At 32.8% G+C, this 21922-nt stretch overlaps 1 protein-coding gene and 1 long non-coding RNA gene across 2 annotated transcripts; one reads left to right on the top strand and one right to left on the bottom strand.

Annotated features, from left to right (window-relative positions):
• Positions 1–2208: 2208 nt before the first annotated feature.
• LOC147383408 (Adenine nucleotide alpha hydrolases-like superfamily protein) lies at positions 2209–5333 on the bottom strand. Its single transcript, XM_086429021.1, has 4 exons — positions 5001–5333; positions 4553–4647; positions 3874–3995; positions 2209–2452 (listed from the first exon to the last, which is right to left on the bottom strand). Exons 1-4 carry the CDS (start codon positions 5170–5172, stop codon positions 2359–2361), a joined length of 483 nt encoding a protein of 160 aa, XP_086285147.1. The 5' UTR covers positions 5173–5333; the 3' UTR covers positions 2209–2358.
• Positions 5334–12377: 7044 nt separating this feature from the next.
• Positions 12378–21691, top strand: LOC147383407 (uncharacterized). The gene is made up of 2 exons (XR_015173327.1): positions 12378–12827; positions 21602–21691. It is a non-coding gene; the product is annotated as an uncharacterized LOC147383407 (long non-coding RNA).
• The last annotated feature ends 231 nt before the right edge of the window (positions 21692–21922 follow it).

The following is a 21922-nucleotide window of genomic DNA, read 5'->3' as shown; positions in this document are numbered from 1 at the left end:
TTGTGAGTTTTAAACTCCAGTAAAAATATGCCACACAGTAGCTATACTATAGGAACGGAACGGGACTTGGGACTTGGGACTTGGGACTTGGGACACCGTTATGGATCCTCCTGATCCTAAGCGGGTCGGTCTATTTGTACACACCAAAATGGTCAATTGTACCCACTCAAGTTATTGTTGTAAAAAAATATATTTAAATTAGTATTTTACCCTTTGAGTTTTTGCTAGTTGTACACCCACTTATCAAAAGAGTGAAAAAAAAAAAAAAAACCCCACCATTGGGAACAACCCTTCTCTCCAACCGATTGAAATCTTTAAATTTCAACCAAAAATATTAAATACAAATTAATTTGCGGGGATAAAGGAATAACGGCTATTACACTCAATTATTTTCACTTTTTTAGAGATTGTCGATAAATTTGAAGCAATGAATGTAAGTTTTATAGGATTTTTATAATTCATCTTTGTTGTGTTTACAATTTTTTTTATAGTGGTAACTCATATGGACTAATCAAAGAACATATTTTCTTTTCTTTTCAAGTATTATTAAGATTTGAAATAAATATTAAAAAAAAGAAAAAGTGAAGAATCGATTTTTTTTTTTTTTTATATCGTTCAATAGGTCCAAACAGAACGTGAAAAAAACAGGTTCGTTATGTACATACCAACTATCTTGATAAAATTCAATTAATACTAGATAATCAATCGATATGCATACATTGAACTTTGTTTATCCTTCTTGGTTTCTCATATCGAGTGTATCTTGAAAAGGTCGAGCAGGGGTATTGAATGGAACTATAAATCTTGTTTAAGTTTCTTCGGTACCACGGTACTGATTGTTGTGAAATAGATTCGCTGTGTACATACCTGTTAGGAACCTATGATACGCTAGTCGTGTATATAATTCCGTTTAGTCTTATTTATGCTTAAAGGGTGATGTAGAGACTGAAGATTAATAAGTTGCATGTGTATTGCAGTTTCTTTGGGGAGAGCATGCATGATGATGGCAGTTTGGTCTTTGCCCACCACATGGATACTTCCCCAATGGATTTAAGGAGGCCAAGAGTTAGAAGAACAATTTTTTGTTTTTTCTTTTCTTTTTTCCCCTCAATGGGTCTTGCCATAACATTTAATTTTTAATTTATTTTAGTTGTTTTTGTTTGCCTTTCCTAAGAGACTCCGAAGAAGTATATGTAATGGACTCGTGAAAAAAACACATGATCCCATTGCTTTATCCTCGGGCCAAGCATCTTTTGAGATTTGTATTATCAAGATACTCATAAATCTCAATCATTGGATGTTGTGTTTAAAGGGTTGGGATCATGTGTTTTTTCATGAGTCATTCTTAGGAGTCAACGAATCCCAAGTATTTGTTTTTTACTAGATATTAATTTTTGAATCGTAATCAAAGTGACCTCAAGATTGTACTTCACATCGCACATCTTTACGTGAAAGCGCATAGGAACCATAGATGCTTTTCTTTCACTCTAGCATTATTCTTAATTTTTTAAGCTATTTTCTGTAGAATCAGGATTCAGAGCGATGTTGTGTCTACATGGCATATCAGACTCCTAACCAAACCATTTTCTACATTGCATGCAGTCCGATGTGTTTAATCTCCAACCAAAATGTGCCACGTAGAAACCGTGTGTTGTTAAAAGAACGTGACACCCCGTGGATCGCAACTCTTCCTTAAAAGATGTTTTATTTTAGAGGTGGGCCATGATGAGTTATTCTTTAGTTGGGTGGAGAGGAATAAACAGAGTTTTGTTTAGCTTTCGGTGATCTGTTGTTGCCAAAGCCAAGTGTTAAAGTGTTTACCCCATTGGATCCGTCCAATCATCACTCCGCCAAGGATCTTATCAAAAGGTGCTTAACAATAGTGCAAGTGTGGTGGGGCCCACATGGCATGATGTATGATCAAGACCATTAGAATGATCCAAAACCAAAAGAGTCAGTTTTGGAATGAAATTATAATTGACATCGTTTCACACATTGCTGATGTGGAGCTACCCACAAAACCATAGATGCTTTTCACTTGTATCTCAATGAAAAGAATCTATTATTCCATACATACATCCACCCACATCAGCAATGTGTGAAACAATGCCAATTTTAATGTCACTCCATCATTTTCTCTAACCCAAAAAACAATAAAATGGTACAAACCACAAGAGTAGTAGATGACATTTTTTTCACAAACTAAAATTTAAAATATTAAAGTGCCGAAGTGTCAATCCATTTATTTAGAAGTCAGAAAAATACACATCCAAGTATCATCAAATCCATACGATGAATGTCAATAATATTGAAATGGCATCAAACCATTCATTTATTTGAAAAGTTAGGAAAAATATTTCAATGCTTGGGCTTGGGCTTGGGCTTCTTCACAATCATCACAGTGCAGTGAGCGTGATGAGCACAGTAGTCGCTGACACTGCCCAAGACCGCCCTGCAACAAGTTTGAGATAAGAAAATTGAAAACTAAGAAAGAAAAGTACATTACTAGAATAATGGATAATTTATTTAAATTATTTTTAAGTGCTAGCATGAATTTCCCATCTAATCCTCAAAGGGCCAACTAATTACTAAAATGGTGTTTATTTAATTCTCTGGATGGGTTCCTTGGGGATATCCTAGCAAGAGCTCTCATTGGTGAAGGAAGACATCTTGATGTAAACAAGAGTCTCTTTCATAGAGTGAAGATTATCGTGGAAGTGAATACATATAGCTTCTCTCATCCATCAAGATAAACAATGAACAATCTTATTTAGTTCTATGTACTAGATCATGAAGAACAAAATAATATTGCATCTCTAAAGTTCAAACATTCAACTTCATAATCAATAGGCAGGATTGGAGATGCATGCCTTGCTTTGGTTACAAATCCTTGTGTCGGACCAAATTGCACATTGACCAGTTCTCCTCACGGATTAGATTTAGTGGTAGCATGCATAGTCACCAAGTCAGGATTCAGGAATAAGTTGGCAAGGGGAAATTTCGGTAAAATCGGGTAGGCTTAAAAGTCTGTGTAATTGTTCATACTAGGCAATGTTCTCGTATTATATCACCAAATCTCATATTAACCCACAATAATAAATCACCAAACCTCCAAGAAGATATCATCCTTGCATCCATAACAAGTAACCACAAGTCCACAACAAATTCAAGGTTTATTTTATTCAAAATATAAAAAATAGTCAATTTCATCCTCATTATCTAATGCTTCATCACTAAAATGGCCACAATCATCTTCATCAAAGCACCATCTCTTACTATTGCTTCAATTTTACCTTTCGTTTTAATCGATTTAATCACGAAGTCTCCTATTTAATAGTGAAGTTCGTGATTTAATCACGAAGTCGGTAAAAGACGTGATTTAAGTCACGATTTAATTGTGACTTTTTCAATAAGTCGGAGAATTTGATGACAATGGTAGTATGGCACATACAACATTATAATAGCAGAAGGGGGTCTGGTCCCTCTAGTTGTGTTTTCAAAAATGGGTGATCTCTTGATTTACCTTGTTGTAAGTGGGGAAGCTTTTATGGGGTCGGGGCGTGCAACAGTAGGGATTAGTCCATATCCCAAAAGGGATGTGGGATACCCTAAGTAATAATAATTAATAATAATAACAGAAATATCAATGCAAATAAACCTTTATCAGTCTAGGTGTGGATTTCCTATTTGGACACCTTGTTTGGGCTATTGGATTTATGTTCTTAATTAATCTCTTGGTGTGGATATTAGAAGGAATTAATTGAAACTGTAGCATGGGCTATTGAATGCATACCACCTACGTAAAGTGTTTTATATACGTAAATAGCAAGTTTAACTTCTTATCATCATGTTAAGAGCCGTAAAGTTCCATACCTTTTTATAGCTCCATATCCATGACTACCCACAACCAACATGGTTGCATGGTGCTTTTCTACAGCCTCACACATGACATTCCTAGCATCGCCTTCCACCACTTCCATTATCACATCGTGCATCTGCACATCAATTCAAGTGTTTAGAGAACTTGCACACAAAGGCAAACTTATCGGGTACTCTATTTTGATCCTAGATGGCTTGATCTGTTAAACGTATTTATAAAAGTCTACAACAAAAAATTGAGTCATGCTACACTGCATTTGATGGGACACTGCATTCAACACTTATTCTGAATTAAAAATATAAAATTTCATTAAAGATATCATAACATACCAATTGAATGATATTAAGTAAAGCAAACTTCCACTTATTCTGAATTAAAAATATAAAATTTGGTTGAACAAACACAAACCACCAAAAAAAAAAAAAATTAGATCAGGGCATCAGACCATCCCCTGTTCATTACTAGACATTCCTCATCAAACCCATGATCATACACATTAGCTAGATCTAAAAGGAAACCATAAATGATTTGATTTAGAAGATCTCATCTATAACCCATTCCCTCAAAATAGACTATTTTCTTTTTTATAATCCAAAAAAAAGGCTATTATATCAAAAGTATTCTTATTATTATTATATATTGTAAATTTATCAAATTGAAATTGATTTTTACCGATTTGCTGGTGCAGATCTCTTTTGCCTTTTCTAAAACCCTAGATGCGATCCTCTTCAAATCGGATTCAACGATTGGCAAAACTTCGGCAGCCCCTGAAACCAACAAATTTCATCAGAAAATGAAGAAATAATTCCTTATCCACCAAATTACAGAGAGATCAAATTACAATTCCCCAGTTAAGAAAAAAAGACAAACCCTAAATCATTCCTAAAATGAATCACTAAATCGATTCGACCAAAAAATAAAAAACCTGCAAACTTCCTCAACGTAACATTATTTCTAGCAATCAATCTTAAAAAAGGAGCTAGAATACCAAAATATCGCATAATCGAATCAAGAACAACTCACCAAACATGATCCAGAAATCAAAACATAATTCAACAACACATATATTCAGAACCATGTCGAATTGGAATATGAATCGAAAAGATTTTAACTTTGTTACCAGGTCCAGCGAGTCCAATAGCAGAGGTAGCGGAGGGTTTGGCGTGGACGATTACGAGTTTGAAAGCATGATTTGAAACGAAGAAATGATCGAGAGTCCATTCTAGAGCGTAATAGCTACACTCACTGTCGTCGATTCCGATCACCATAACCTGTTTCTCCGCTGTCGCCATTAAACCCCTCTCTCTCTCCCTCTGAATCTGAAAATTTCAGAGTTTGGAACGCTAACGAAAATGGTGGTGAGTGCGTAACTCTAGGCCAAGAGTCCTTTATAATGAAGTACTAATGGACAACCTGAAATCGTTCTCTAGAATTCAGAAGAACCTCACCTTGTCAAAATTCATGCAAAATTCGTGCTAAAATAATTACACAAGTTGCGGACATTTGTCGAAGTCTACATCAATGAGTTGGTGCGCCATACTATGCAAGTGTGTTGGTGATAATGCGGTTTACTGTGGCCCACCAAAACTGGTGATCATGACCGTTGGTTAAGTCAATGACCTTTGGTTGGACGGATGCTATTGTTTGATTTTGGTGTGGTGCAACACTACTCACCCCAAGATTTGAGAGGCGTTTGGTTGGGATTCTAGAATCTGATTCTAGTTCGTAATTAGGATTCCTTCTCACTCATGATTTGGTGGTTTTCTCTAGATTGTGTGTATTAATCTAGAGATTGATGGAGAGCCTCAATCCTTCTTTTCTCATTTCCTCTCGGCCTACTTCTAAAATGTCCTACTATAATAAAACTCTATTATCTTTCATTTCTGAAATAAAGTATATTTAATCTACATTTCGTAGGAGAAATGACTATACTTTACTTCTGAAATGAAGATAGTGGAATTTGATTATGATGGTAAGACTATGCTTTAGCCTTTTAGGATTTAAATAGCTTTCACAAAATTTTGATGGGGTTTGCTTCATCATCTCATTTTGAAGGTTAGAAGTCACAACGACTTTGTTTTTTCATTTCATTTTGATGGTTAACTTCATGATAGGGTAATAAGTAGGAAAGTCACACCTTTTTTTCTTTTCTTTTTTCTTTTTTTAATGTATTTATTTTTGTAGTTATTTATAATAAAGAATATTGTTATATAAGTAGGAGAGTCACAAGTCCAACAAGTATATTTTATTTTAGTATATTAAGATTAATGATAAAATATACGTGGTCTGTATGTGATTGATGTGACAATTGCATAAAATCATAGATCTTTTTCTTATGTATTTTCTAGACTAATGATAATTTGACACTCCTTTTTTTTTCAAATGCCCCCCCCCCCATGCTCTTTGACCTAGTAGTTACAAAATAATTTTAAAAATGAGCCGTCTTGGGGTGACACAAAGGTGCAAAAACTTGTGGTGGCACAAACATTACCATAGATGCTTTTCCGCGAGATACGAGTAAAAAGCATCTACGATTGTGTCATTCCAACATTTTCCTTTAAAAATTCATGTGTATCCCAAGGAAAATGACCTACCGTTCTGAGATGGGGGCGTTTGAAAAGAAGAGTGTTAGATTATCACGACTCATGCTTCTATGCACTTGCCACATCAAACCATGTATAGACCATATACGTTTTAGCACTTCAGTTTATCACATCTCATATTTTAATGACAAGGTTTATCTAACCCCACGGTCTTCTCTCCACTAAACAATAAAATCAAGGAAAATGTTGTAATGACACAAAGGTGACAAAAATGATGTCGTGATGCGTACATAACCATAGATGCTTTTTACTCGTATCTCGCGAAAAAGCATATATCGCGCCACCACATCATTTTGTCACCTTTGTGTCTCTGTTTGTGTCACCCCAACACGACTCTAAAATCAATTGCAAATTAAAGCATGTGTGTACAAAGGGAAAAAGAATATAAATAGCTTGATGGGAATTTTAAGGCCCAAGAAAACTAACAAAGAAGTCACTACAAACCTAATTACTCATGGTTAAAACAGTGCTTTTATTATCATGATGCCTTTATTTACTAAAAAAAACCTATTTAAACCTTATGATAATTTAAGCTAGAAACCACATCTTAAACCAGGACTTTGGGTTTCCCAAGTTCGAGTAAGGTAATGTTTGTTAAACTGAAAAAATTTAGTGCTAAAACTTATAAACTCTAAATTTAAGTGTTGAAAAAGTTGTTTGTTTAAATGTCAAAATAGTTTATTAAAATTAAGTGTTAAATTTGCAAAATCATGTTTGTTACACATCGCTAAAATCGATATTTTTTTTTTTTAACCTTTACAAGCATATTATATATTGTTTGCATGTTTCAAATGCCTATTTCTTATCAAATACAATAAAATATATTATTTCTTATAAAATTAAAATACAAATCATTTTTAAATAATAAATAATACTAAAATTTTCAATTTCTAAATAATAATTTTTATTTCTAAAATCCCGCAAATTTCAAATTAAAAATAATAATGTCATACAAGTCGCCAAAATTTGAAATCAACATTGTCATAAATATGTTCATACAACACGCACAATTTTTTCTCTCGTAATAATAGTTGGAACATCTCATCTTCTTGTTTCAAAGATGAAAGAACTTAATTTTGAATGAATAATTTTCGATGGAAATGAAGGATGTGTAATTATAAAAGCACCCTACGAATTAATAAGGGCAACCCACACCATAGGCAATTTTTTTTTGTCTTATATGGGTTAAAGGTTTTGTAATAAGCCAGTTTTTTATTAGGATGGTCTATATGGTTTGGAGATCATCCTCCCCAAAAATCAACCTATTCCAAAACTTCTAACTACATCAAAACTGGTTTAAAAAAAAAAAAAAATTAAACGATTTACAGTTCTTTAACTTGTTTTAATGGGGTTAGAAGTTTCAAGATGGGCTGATTTTTGGTGAGGATGATCTCTTTGTTGTAGAAATCATCCTAGCCAAAAATCAACTCATTCCGAAACTTTTAACTTATAAAAGACAAAACAATTAGACTATGATGTGGGTTTCTTAATTTGTGGGGAGCTTATCCATGGGATATAAGAGTTAATATCCTTTTAAGTTTAAAGGCATACTTGTCCGTCCTGAAAAAGAGAAGTGCTTCCGCTTCAGCACAAAAATTAAGCATCAAAATAGTGCTAAAGTTTTTTTACTTATTTTCAGTTATAAGCATTAAAAATATGGAGTAAACAAACGCACTAACTTGAAAAAAATTGCTGATTTTTTTTTTCTTTCTAGCATCCATCATTGAAAATTAGTGCAAATAAACAGCACCTAAGAGAGCCTGAAAAATCTATAAGGTGAACGCAAATGTCGTATTTGAGTTGTTGTCCATGTGTACTCTTGAACATTTGGGCCACGTGTGCCCATCCACATCTTATTAGACATATTCAAGGGTACACACCAACAATATGCCTCCATTCCTTGTGCATGCTTAAAATGCATAAGGGGTGTGATCTGTGAATGTTTTTTTTAGTGTTCCTCACTTTGATTTGTTATTTGCATTAGTAGCATTTAGTTATTGAGTCAGATCAAATTGGGCTTGAATCATGTTTAGGGTAGAGTTGAGTTGGTGGCCAACCCAGACTTGACAAACACTAACCTGCCCACGCTCAACCTGACCTTCAGACATGAAATGCTCAACTCAAACCCAAACTAAGTCTTAAATTTAAAGTTGGATAATTTAATAATGATGATGTCTTAAATAAAGATAAGTGGTATGTAGAAAAATATAAAATCTACCATTATTTGTTCTAAAAATACATTTCAAAGTTCACATACATGAAATTATAAGAAAGTGTAAAGAAAAAAGATGATAATATTTAACTGAAGTTTGAAATGTGAATTGTAAATGAGAAAGAAACAAAGATAATTTTAAATTATAACGATATAAAGTTTGGGTTCAAGCAAATTGGGCAACCCGATGTCTATGCCTGACCCAACCCAATTTGATTCAATCAAAACTTTTTCTGCCCACACACGAACCCGGACCTTAGCTAACTGTGTCCAAACCTGATCAAAGGTCGGGTTGAACCCATCAATTTCAAGTTTGGCCTGCCCCAGTTTAGGCCAAGTTTTGGCCTGTGAGCTAGACCTATCAAACATTATATTGATCGATAAATAGGCCTAAATACTTGAGGTTTGGGCTTGGCTTGGACAAAGATACGTTTTTATTTGGCACAACCTGGCTAGTAGATAGTTCTGTCTTGGACTAGGATTTCAAAATGCATCAGTGGAATGATCTATGACTATTTGTTTAGTGTTATTCTCACCTAGGCCACATCAATACTAGATCTTCTCAACACCACTAGAAATCAGTTATTTTTACATCAAATTTTCACTTTTAACTCAACTTTTCATTATGTCAAAATTGCCACAGTGAATTAATTTTTAGTGATGATTCTTCTTCGTGGAATGACCAACTCAAGTTTTGTAGAATAAAAAACTTGAATGAGGGGTGTGTTTGAAAAGTGCGGATTTACCTTGTGAGAGTCCAACCCGTGCAAATTACTCATTTATGAGTGTTTGAAAGTACGTGTTCCCCATAGTAACATTTAGGAAATAGATATTGACTTCTTGAAAACAAAATCTAACACCTCAGAATTGTATGAATCATTGTGTAGATCGGATTTAAATTTTATTTTATTTTTCAAAAAATACATATTTTTAAGTATGGTGAAGGTTTTGAAATGGACGGCTCGTGACATCCAATTTTTTAAATGAACATTATGGATATGGGACATGGCTCTCCCTCAACCATCAAATTCCACTACTGGAAACACATACTATAGAGGATCGACTCCCGCTTAAAATATGCAACTAAAAAAAGTTGTCAACTCACCAACTAGTTAAAAATCATGTATTTCGACTTTCACCCTAAGAGCAATTCCAAAAGGAAATTCCATTTTGATATTTCATAATGGAGGATGTGAACATTATGGATCGCCATTTTGGATGTGTAAGGTGTTTGCACTCCAACCCTATCTTCCAAAATGATGATCCATAAATATTTTAATATATTTTTTAATTTAATCCAAGATGAAAATCTTATGAAATTCTACCTAACAGTAAAAAAAAAAAAAAAAAAAAAGGAATTGCTCTAGTAGGCACTCCAATTTGCATGAGCCCATTCGAAAATTCAAAATTTTCAAGAATCTCAAGTTTAATTTTTAATAAAATCCTAAAGACTTTAAATGAGCTCGTGATTCATAATTAGCGTCATTGGACATTTTTTGCAACCATACATGAATACATGCATCATTTCATCTTATTTTACATACCCATATCTTGTCCCTAACCTAAGCTCATTTTACCCAAATCCAATTTAAATCTATTTCCTTGGCTTAATTTCATTTTTTATAACCCAATTCATATCTATTATCCATGCAACTAATCTAAATCCAATTTTAAAACCTAACTCATAACCGTAATCCCAATCCAAGCCCACTTCTATAACCTTAGCCCATTCTCATATTCAACCTTTAAATCCATATCCATGCCTCATGCCTCATGCCATAACCTAAGGAGCCTCAAAGCCTATGATTTTACACATTTTCCTAAAAGTGGTAATATATCACATTCTGATTGGTCTAATTTCAAATTTGTATCATTGCCATTATTTTTTTAGGTTATTTACAAAAGAATCAATCTACTTTTGACCAACCAAATCACCTTTATACTTGTCATTATCTCATTCATCATTCAAAAAGCATTTTTCACGTCCTTATTATGAATCAAAATCTATTTTTTACCTACCACAACATCTTTACACATGTTACTTTCTCATTCACTCTCCTAAAAATCCCTTTGTCTCTTATTTCTATTTATCAAAATACCAAATATCAAATGTGATTTTAGGATTTCATCTCATAAGTTTTGCTTTTACCTTTATATAAATGAAAATTTAAAAAATAAATAATTTAAGTCCCAACTCTTTTCCCTTTAATTGGACCACTTTATCCCCAAATATCTCTCAAAACCTCTATAAAAAGCCTCATTTTCTATGAAAATGCCAGACTTTCAAGCCCCCTCTCTCAACCCTAAACACTACCAAATTCTCTACTCAACTCTCTTTAAAGCTTTAGCCCTCCTAAAAATCCTTATGCCATTATTTAACTTTTCACTCCTCAAGAAACTCTAAAGCCTTATCATCTTCTAAGAACTTCTACTAAAGATGTTGAAAGAAGATGATAATAACACAAGGTGAGTTAGGGTTGTTACTTTGCAAAGTTCATTGCATTTCTTTATACCCATTTTTCTACTCCCTTTATTTATTTTCTTTTTAAACAACTTTAGGATGTAATGGAGAACATTCTCTCATCTTGAGTAGATTGAACTTCAGGCATGATATACTTGAGATGATTTGATCAAAAGAATGAGGGTTGAAGTCATATTAATCATATTTCACATGCATTATATTGTATACAACATACACCATGACACATGCATGACGATGATGGAGAGTTGTGTCCCCCATTTTAGGGGTTGAACCACTAAGTTTCTCACTATAACATGCATGCATTAAGATCATGGTTATGAGAGTATGCTAACCATGAAATTGCTCTATAAAGCTAGACTAACATTTCAATTCATGTAAAAAGTGTAGATTTCATGAGGGTATCCTCCTTCCCGAGATATCCTTTCATATTTCATATTAACATCATAGCTTTTTTTAAAAGATACATTATTTACTTAATACACACAATGCATTATGTTCTTTAAAAATAAAAATAAAAAATTCAAAATGGCCAAGTTAAAAGTAACCACCATTTGGTAGAGAGAATGAGATGTGTAACACCTTCCCTATTCTCTAACTGAACATCCTTACTTAGATCTTAGATAAACCATATCTTTTTCATTAATGAGAATTATTAAAAATGCCAAGTTAAAGGTAACCACCTTTGGTTAATAGAATTTTGTCCTTTCCAACCCACATTGAATCATGTTTTTGGATGAAACAAGTTGAGCCCAAATACCATTAGTAAGGGTGAAATCTTTACTAACATAAATTAGTCGGACTCTATAAAATATGACTAGCACTTTCCTCGTCAAAATGTCATCGAGATGAGCAAAACATTACCTCGAGATTTATTATGAATATTAAGAACTTGTTTTACGCTTCTTGATGACTTTTTGATGATGGATGAGACTTGGTAAAGCCTTTTTTCCTCATATGATAGTAAGACTCTATAAAATACATGTGGAAAAGATAGATTTTATTGTCACACAAACTTTTCCTAATGCCACTCCAATTCATATGCAAAACACCAAGGATTGGCACAGATATGTATGTATTAACAAAAGTTGGTCTGTCAATAGAAGCTCTCTTAAAAAAATAATTTTATTTTGAGGGACAAGCTATTTGCACAATTGTCAAAATCCGATGCAACTAGGGCTGTCAATCTGTAGTTAAAATCCGAATCCGAAAAATTGGACATAAAACAAATATTTCAGATATCGGATTCGATTCAATTAATATTTTACATCCTTATGTTTATCGGATACAGATTCAGATTTCAGACGGTGGTGTATCCGATTCGTTGATATCGGATTCCATTTGATAATATAATAAATAAATTATTATTATTATAAAACAATAATAATATAATTTTTTTTTTCTTTTAAAATAATCGATTCTCCTCTCTCTCCAGACCACAGACCTAGGGTTTTGAAAACGAGTGCTCAAAGACCTTCTCTTTCCACAGATCTTATGGTTGTGAAAACGAGTGCTGAGAGACGTGAATAGTGATGTAGAGGTTGGGACCCGTTGGAGTTTGTTCAGGTTCGGAGGAGAGAATCATCTATAAAATGTGAGAATATGCCAAAATAGAGACACCCGTTGGAGTTGCTCAAACGAGTGATGTGCCAGGTAAGTGTAATCCACCCCCTCTCTCACACACACATCTTCTGTCAAAATCCATTACCTTCAAGCTTTTCAACACTTGATTGCTAAATCAATTTTTTTTATTTATTTTTCATACATTCCCTAACCCTTCTTCAAAACCCATGTTTTTCTAAAAAAAAAAGAAAAAAAATCATGGTTTTCTAGTTTCCCCAACCTATCTTGCCTTCAGATTTGTTGATTCCAACTAAAAGTAAAAAAAATAAATAAAAAATGACTGGTTTTAAAGATAGAAAAAAATCAGGAGTTGAAAATGATTGGTTTCAGGGGGAAAAACCTAGGTTTTTTGTTTTGTTTTGTTATGGGTTGAAGACAAGGGCATTCAGTCATTTTATTAGTCTTTCACTGAAGACTTGAGCTCAACCTTTCAAGGCATTCAATCGGTTTGAATTTCGGATGAGAAATCCGATTTACAGATAAGTCTTGACGAATCTGATAAATCAGATATCCGAAAAGATAATCGGATACGTTAAGGTATCCGATTGGATTGGATAGCAATGCTTTTTTTTTTTTTTCCTTTCGGATTCGAATTCATATCCGATTCGGATGCGATCCATTGACAGACCTAAATGCAACCGTCTAAAGCATTTTTTAAGATGGGATTTAAAGAAGGAAGTGGGTACAGTTTTTGATGTCTCTCATTTGGGCCTGTCAATGGATAGTCGAAAATTTGAATCCGAAAATTTGGATATCATCCAAAAATTCTGGATTTCGGAATCAAATTCGCATGTTATTTTAATATTCGAATAGATTTCAGATATGGATTTATATATTATACATGAATAATGCGTGACCTAAGATTTTATCTCACATTTCGTGAATCATAGATGCTTTTCATTGAGATATGTATTAGCAAAACAACAAGAATAAAGTTCATATACTATATGATATTCCAAGTCATAAATCCAAAACAAACAACAAATGACTTATGTCGAAGTTATAGTTCAATGGTTAAAACAAATCAAAATCATAACTAAAAGGATTAATATCCACACTCAAGTCATATTCAAGAATCATACATTAATAGCTCAAAAGTAATGTTTCTTTAACATATTAATCTATTTTAGAAAATACATTCAAGATGCCCCAGTCTAAGATTCTATTAAATTTGTTTTCCCTTATTATCTGATTTTGATTATAAAGTGGTGATTAATTTTTCTTGTTGATTTGGACTAAAATTCTACCAAGTAATATTTGAAACCATAAATAAAATTACTTAAACAAACATCTCTTACAACTTTTTTCGAATACAACAGAGCAACTAATCTAAAACCTACTTAAATTAAAAAAAATAAAAATCTAAAACCTACTTCTGTTACAAAAAAAAGTAAATCTAAAATATTCTCCTAAAAATTCTTCTAATTATAAATTTCTATTATAATAAAATAGTAAATCTAAAATCTCTTAAAATTTTTCCTAATCACAAATTTCTATTACAACAAAATATTAAATCTAAAATCTTCTACTAAACTTCTCTTAATTACAAACAAAAAAAATTAACAGGAAACCATCGGTATACTCCAATACAGAAAAAAAAATTTAAAATCAAAACGAGAAGTATCGAAAATGCGGTATTAAATATAATCTTTGTTCGGCATGCTAACACAAGTGGTGAAAATTTTGTTATTTTAAATCATTTCACTTCAAGATTTTCTGAATGTCGTGGATTGCTTTGGAATCCCTTACAAAAATGTTTAGACTAATCACTTGAATCCGGTTGACTTCTATCTTTTTATCCTCTTGAGGAACAATTATTTTTAGTGATTTTTCAGACAACATAAGAAAAATCGAACCATTAAGAAGGTAAAACAATTTAGAATATGAAAGCTTTGGGGGACAACATGAAGTTGAAATAATTTTGGATCGATTCGGTGGTAGAAAAGTTTCGTCATTCAGAACAAAGAGACAGGGTAGAACTTGAAAGTAAGTTACTTATCCCATTATTATCAATTACACACTAGCCCATTGACGATAATATCCAGCGTATAATGATTTTAAAATCAGATAGGTCAAATCATCTTCCACCTAAACTTTGTCGTATAATTTGTTGTCATCTAGAGGAGAATGAGAGATCGTTAGAAATTATTGGATAATGACTATTAGGCATTTCATAGATTATGATAAGGTAAAATTTCGAGGATAAGGGGTGAAATTTTGAGGATGAGAATTGTTTGGTGGTAAATTCAGCTGAAGTAGGAAAAAAATGAAACAAATCCCATTAAGAAAAATAATCTAATTATTTTAACAAAACGAAAGTGTTTGAAAAAAACGAAAACGGTGATTGAGTGAGAATAGTAAATACATTCGTATCTTTATAATTGCGACTGAGGTTAGGGTTTTGGTAGCGACAACCTTAGAGCATCGTTAGAATAACATTTGAATCCGATTTTTTCCTGCTATACAAATTTGAATCCAATATCCGACGGATACCATTAAATAACATTTCAATTAGAATCCAATCACCTTATCGGATATCGGATAATGTCCGATTCGTTAACTAAATAGGTTTTCAATTGATTTGAACCCAAACCCTAGGAAAAAATGTAAAAATTATTCCCCATCTCAATGCTTCCATCTTCAACCTGTACCAAAGATATGCTAGATTTTTATGCAAAAAATTGAGAGATTTGAAGGAGAAATCAAGAATTTTTTTTTGGCTTGGAGATTACAATAAAGTGGTTAACATCTCATTCTCCTTCTTTAGATGACAAAAAGTTACACAACGGAGTTCAGTCGGAAGATGATCTAACCTACTTGATTTTAAAATCATTTTATGCTAGAAATTATCGTCAATGAGATAGTGTGATTGATAGTTACGGGTTAAGTAACCTACATTCGAGTTCTACACCATTTGTTCTGAATGATGGTCTGTTTATTAATTTCACAACTCTCGAATTAATCCAAAATTATTTTAATTTCATGTTTTCACCCAAAAAATTTCATTTTTTGAACTTCTTGACCTTCTTAATGGTTTAAGTTTTCGTACGTTGTCTGGAAAATCATTAAGAATCACTGTTTCTTGGGGGATAAAAAGATATAATTTGACGGGGTTTGGGTGTTTAGTCCAAACATTTTTGTGGGGATTTCATAGTTGTCTATGGTATTTCGGAAATCTTGAAGTGGAAGGACTTCGAAGAACTGAAGGTTTCACCACCTATGTCAAAGACTGCCCTTTCGATGCTTTTCGTTTTAGTTTTTAATATATATTTTTTTTGTTAGAGTATACCGATAGATTCTTGTTAATTGTTTTTTGTTTGTGATTAGGAGAATTTTTTAGAAAAAATTTTAGTTTTACTGTTTTGTTGTAATAGAAGTTTGTGATTAATAGAAATTTGGGGAGAAAATTTTAGATTTATTATTTTGTTGTAATAGAAGTTGTTTGTGATTAGGTGGATTTTTAGGAGAAGATTTTAGATTTACTATTTTGTTGTAATAGAAGTGGGTTTTAGATTTTGCTATTTTTTGTAATTGAAGTAGGTTTTAGATTTCCTGTTTTGTTGTATTTGAAGAAAGTTGTAACCAAGGATTAATGAGCTTTATTTAATGAAACATTATTTTTGAGATGTTTGTCTGTGTAGTTTGAGCTTTATGTAATGAAGCATTACTTTTGAGATGTTTGTATGTGTAGTTTGATTTATGATGTCAAATATTACTTGGTAGAATCTTAGTCCAAATTTTCAAGACATGCTAATCACCAATTTATGAACAAAATCAAATAACCAGAAAAAACATATCAGCTTTGTAGAATCTTAGAGTGAGGTATGTTGAATGTATTTCCCAAGGCAAATTAGTATGTTGATGAGCTTTATGTAATAAAACATTACTTTTGAGCTATTAATGTTTGATTTCTTTATATAGCATAAGTGTGGATATTAGGCCTTTTAGTTCTTGTTTTGATTTGTTTTAAACATTAAACTATAACTTCGATCTTATAAGCTATTACTCATCTTAAAAGACTTGTTTGTTTTGGATTTATGGCTTTGAATATCATGTAGTATATGAGTTTTGTTCTTGTTGTTTTGCCGATACTTTAGTTCAGAATCTCTGTTGTTCATTTACCCGTAATTACTTTTTTTTTCCTGCCTTGGCTCTCTGTTGTCCATTTTATATCACAATTGGTTTTTGTTCCAAGAAAAAACATAGTTTACTCCACAGAATTGCAGTGTTCTTTTATGCATGTGGTTTACTTGTGGTGGTTGTAGAATTTTTTGGGCTTGATATGCTTTTAATCTTGGATTTTTCTCTGTATGATGTTCTTTTATGTGCGTTGATTATTTGTGGGTGTTGTAGAAGATTTTTTTCTTTTTTCTTTTGAACCTTCGATTAGATTTCATATCTAAGTCACTGTAGGTAATTCTAGTCTTTTTGTTTCTAGATTGAACCTTGAATTTTCCAGTTGGGTATGTTCATTCATAACCATCTGATATATTTTTTATGATTGTTAGAAAGATTGTCTCTTTGAATTGCTTTCATAACAAATCAGCTCCAAAAAATTCTGGAGTTCTACTCTATGGAATTTTTTATGGACTTGAATTCAACTCTCTTGATCTTTGTTGTGAAATTAACTCTTTTGCATACAGTTATTTCAGAAATCTAAGCTGTTGATATTTTTGCAACTTTCTTAAACCAATGACCTGTTGATGAAGTTGGCCTCGACCTAGTATTGTAGTTGAACAGATATATTCAAACATGAATATATTTTGATGTGGCCAAACATCCCCTGACTCATGTTTTATTAATCTTGTACAGGGTGTATGTTCGGAAGGTTCTCTTTTGGCCTTTTGATGCTTTGATTGCTTGTTCTAAGTATGTTAAGGTATAGACGAGTTTCATACTTAAGTGGAATGGGCAACTAGAGCAGCAATTTTACTTATTCTTTGAGATGAAAAGCAAACCTAATTTTAGATGGGGAATTCAAAGTAGTTAAATTTTTAGAAGGATATGATTTTGATAAATTTGATTGTATCAGCAAAGAAGATTTGTGTCTAGAAGTAGGGAGAGTCATCCGGAGTACAGGAATTCATGTGGGATGAAAAATATAGATCTGTCAAACTTGAGGCTTTGTTTCTTCCTCATCTTCTTCAATCTTTGGAGCCAAGTAGAACCTGATGTAACCCATCTCTGCAATCTTGTATGCAACCACTACAGGCAATTCTGTAGACAAGCTAATGGTCACAATGCTTGACAATGGGGTTGCCTTGGTGAAGGATTTCATGCACCTCAGCTCAATGGTCACAAATATCTCGTTATTTTGATGATAATGGGTTATGGATGTAATTTTGTTTAATCAAGTATATTTAAATCAGACTGTTTGGATTGATGTGCATGTGTGATGTCTTTAGGACAAAGTTTGTTGGGGTCTTTGGTTGGAGGGCAATAGACGCATTTTTTAGGACAAAGTTTCGGATCCCCGGTCTCTCTCATCTTTTCAATCCTAGGTCTTTTGTTTTCAGGGTCCAAGGTGTATAAAAAACTTAGGGGATTAAGATTCGAAGATTTTGTAGCAAGTTGGGAGGGGGTGTGTTGTATCCCTCGAGGTTGACTCCTTGTAATTTTTTTTCGTTTGGTTGGTCACCTCGACGAACCTTGCTTTATCTTAATGAATTTTGCTTATATATATATATATATATATATATATATCTTTTTTATTATTTCTACTTAAGATTATACTCTCATATTTCGAGTACCACCCCAAACCAAATATTTCATACTAATTGAATGCCCTTCTTATAAAATCTCTGTCTAGATTATGAGTCTTAAATGTTTTGTGTCTTTGATCTGTTAATCTTTATGATTGGTATTTTGATTTTTGGTCGAATTAATTTAGCTGTACAAGTTTGATGACCTGCTGCTTATTGCACATATTATGAGATCCGCGCGATGAAATTGAAGACTAACAACCCTGCTAAGTAATGTTTCATTATATAAAACTCAAACTACATAGACAACATCTCAAAAGATATATTTTATTACGTAAAGTTCATTAATTTTTTGTTACAACTTTTTTTAATGCAACAAAACAAGAAATCTAAAACCTACTGTAATTACAAAAATGCTGAAAAATCTAAAACTCATTTCTATTATTACAAAAAGTAAATCTAAAATCTTCACCTAAAAATCTTCCCAATCACAAACAACTTCTATTACAACAAATCTAAAATATTTTCTTAAAAAGCTTCCTAATCACAAACAAGAACCAGTTAATAGGAACCAATTGATATACTCAAACACAAAAACATATTGATACCAAAATGAGAAATATCAAAAAAACGACCTTAAATATACCCTCCATTTAGTGTGCTGACATAGGTGGTGAAATCATCAATTCTTCCAAAATCTTCCACTTCATATCTCCAGAATGCCGTGGATTGTAATGGAATTTTCGACAAAAATGTCGGGGTTAACCACCTGAACCCTGTTGACCTTTACTTCTTTATCCATCAAAGAGATAGTGATTCTTAGTGATTTTCCCGACAATGTAGGAAAAATTGAACCATTAGGAAGGTCAAATAATTCAAAATATGAAAATTTTTGGGGGATGACATGAAATTGAAATAATTTTGGATCGATTCGGGGGTTGGGAAGTTGATAAACATAGTCGTCATCCGTACAAAGATGGTCGAAGTCGAAGGTAGGTTACTTACGCCATAGCTATCAATTACACTCGCCTATTGGCGATAATTTCCAGCATACAGTGATTTTAAAATCAAATAAGTTAGATCATCCTCCGCCTGAACTCCACCGTGAAACTCATTGTCATATAGAGAATGAGAGATCGGTGGATTATGATAAGTGGTGAAATTTTGAAGATTAGGAATGAAATTTTCAGGATGAGAGATGAATGTGATGAAATTTTCATCTCTTATCTTGAAAATTTCATTCCTAATCTTCAAAATTTCACCACTTATCCTAATCCACCGATCTCTCATTCTCTATATGACAACGAGCTTCACGGTGGAGTTCAGGCGGAGGATGATCTGACTTATTTGATCTTAAAATCACTGTATGTTGAAAATTATTGCCAATGGGCGAGTGTGATTGATAGCTATGGCATAAGTAACCTTCCTTCGAGTTCGACCATCTTTGTACGGTGACGAGTATGTCTATCAGCTTCCTAACCCACGAATTGATAAAAAATTATTTCAATTTCATGTCATCCTCCAAAAATTTTCATATTCTGAATTACTTGACCTTCCTAATAGTTCGATTTTTCCTACATTGTTGGAAAAATCACTATTTCTCTGGTGGATAAAGAGGTAAAGGTCAACGGGGTTTGGGTGGTTAATTTCGACATTTTTGTCGAAGATTCTATTGCAATCCACGACATTGCAGAGGTCTTGAAGTGGAAGGTTTTGGAAGAATTGATGGTTTCACCACCTGTGCTAGCACATTGAACGGGGGTATATTTAAGATCGCTCTTTCGATAATTCTCATTTTGGTGTCAATATTTTTCTGTGTTCGAGTTTATCAATTGGTTCCTGTTAATTGGTTCTTGTTTGTGATTAGGAAGTTTTTTAGGAGAATATTTTAGATTTGTTGTAATAGAAGTTGTTTGTGATTGGGAAGATTTTTAGGTGAAGATTTTAGATTTACTTTTTGTGGTAATAGAAATGAGTTTTAGATTTTCTAGCTTTTTTGCAATTGCAATAGTTTTTAGATTTCTTGTTTTGTTGCATTAAAGAAAGTTGTAACCAAAGATTAATGAACTTTACGTAATGAATATATCTTTTGAGATGTTGTTTATGTAGTTTGAGTTTTATATAATGAAACATTACTTTTGTGTGATTTGATTTATGGTGTCAAAACATTACTTTTGCCGATACTTTAGTTCAGAAGCTCAGTTGTTCTTGTACCCTTAATTACTTTTTTTTTTTTTATCTTCTTGCTTTGGCTTTCTGTTGTCCATTTTAGATCACAATTGGTTTTTGTTATAAAACAAACATTGTTAACTTTACAGGAGTGCAGTGTTCTTTTATGCATGTGGTTTACTTGTGGTGGGTGTATAATTTTTTGGGCTTGATATGCTTTTGATCTTGGATTTTTCTTATATGATGTTCTTTTATGTGTGTTGATTATTTATGGGTGTTATAGGAATTGTTGTTTTTTTTTTCTTCTTTAAAACCTTTGATTAGATTTCATAACTAAGTCACTGTAGAGAATTCTATTCTTTTTGTTACTAGATTGACCCTTGGATTTTTCAGTTGGGTATGTTCATTCATAACAATCTGATTTGAATTGCTTTCATAACAAATCAGCTCCAAAAAATTCTGGAGTTTTACTCTATGGCATTTTTTATGAACTTGAATTCAACTCTCTTGATTTTTGTTGTGAAATGAACTTTTTTGCATACAGTTATTTCAGAAATCTAAGCTGTTGATTGTTTCGCATGTTTCTTAAACCAATGACCTGTTGATGAATCTGGCCTCGATCTACTATTTTAATTGAACAAATATATTTAAAAATGAATACATTTTGGTGTGGCCAAACAGCCCCTGACTCATGTTTGATTAATCTTTTAAGGGGGTGTGTGTTTGGGAGGTTCTCTTTTATCCTTTTGATGCTTTGATTGCTTGTTCTACTTATGTTAAGGTATAAATGAGTTTCATACTTAAGTGGAATGGGCAACTAGAACAGTGATTTTACTTATTCTTTGAGACGAAAAGCAAACCTAAGTCTAGATGGGGAATTCAAAGTAGTTAAATTTTAGAAGGATTTGATTTTGATAAATTTGATTGTAACAGCAAAGAAGATTTGTGTCTAGAAGTAGGTGAGAGACATCAGGGGTAAAGGAATTCATGTGGGGTGAAAAATATGGATCTGTCAAACTTGAGGTTTTGTTTCTTCCTCATCTTCATCTGTAGAGCCAAGTAACCCATATCTGCAATCTTGTATTCAGTCACCACAGGCAATTCTGCAGACAAAAGCCAACGGTCACAGTGCTTGACAATGGAGCATTATGTCTTCAATTGAGCAGAAGGAAGAGTCAAAGGGAAACGAGCAAAATGTGAAACTGATTAAGGGTTGCCGTCAGAAGGTAGAAGAGGAGCTCACTAAGATCTGCA

This window comes from Akebia trifoliata, chromosome 16 (assembly GCF_017979445.1).
Source record: "Akebia trifoliata isolate Shusen 1 chromosome 16, ASM1797944v1, whole genome shotgun sequence".
In the NCBI taxonomy this organism is placed as follows: domain Eukaryota; kingdom Viridiplantae; phylum Streptophyta; class Magnoliopsida; order Ranunculales; family Lardizabalaceae; genus Akebia; species Akebia trifoliata.
The sequence above is the reverse complement of the archived record's forward strand: the minus strand, read 5'-3'. Positions and strand labels throughout refer to the sequence as shown.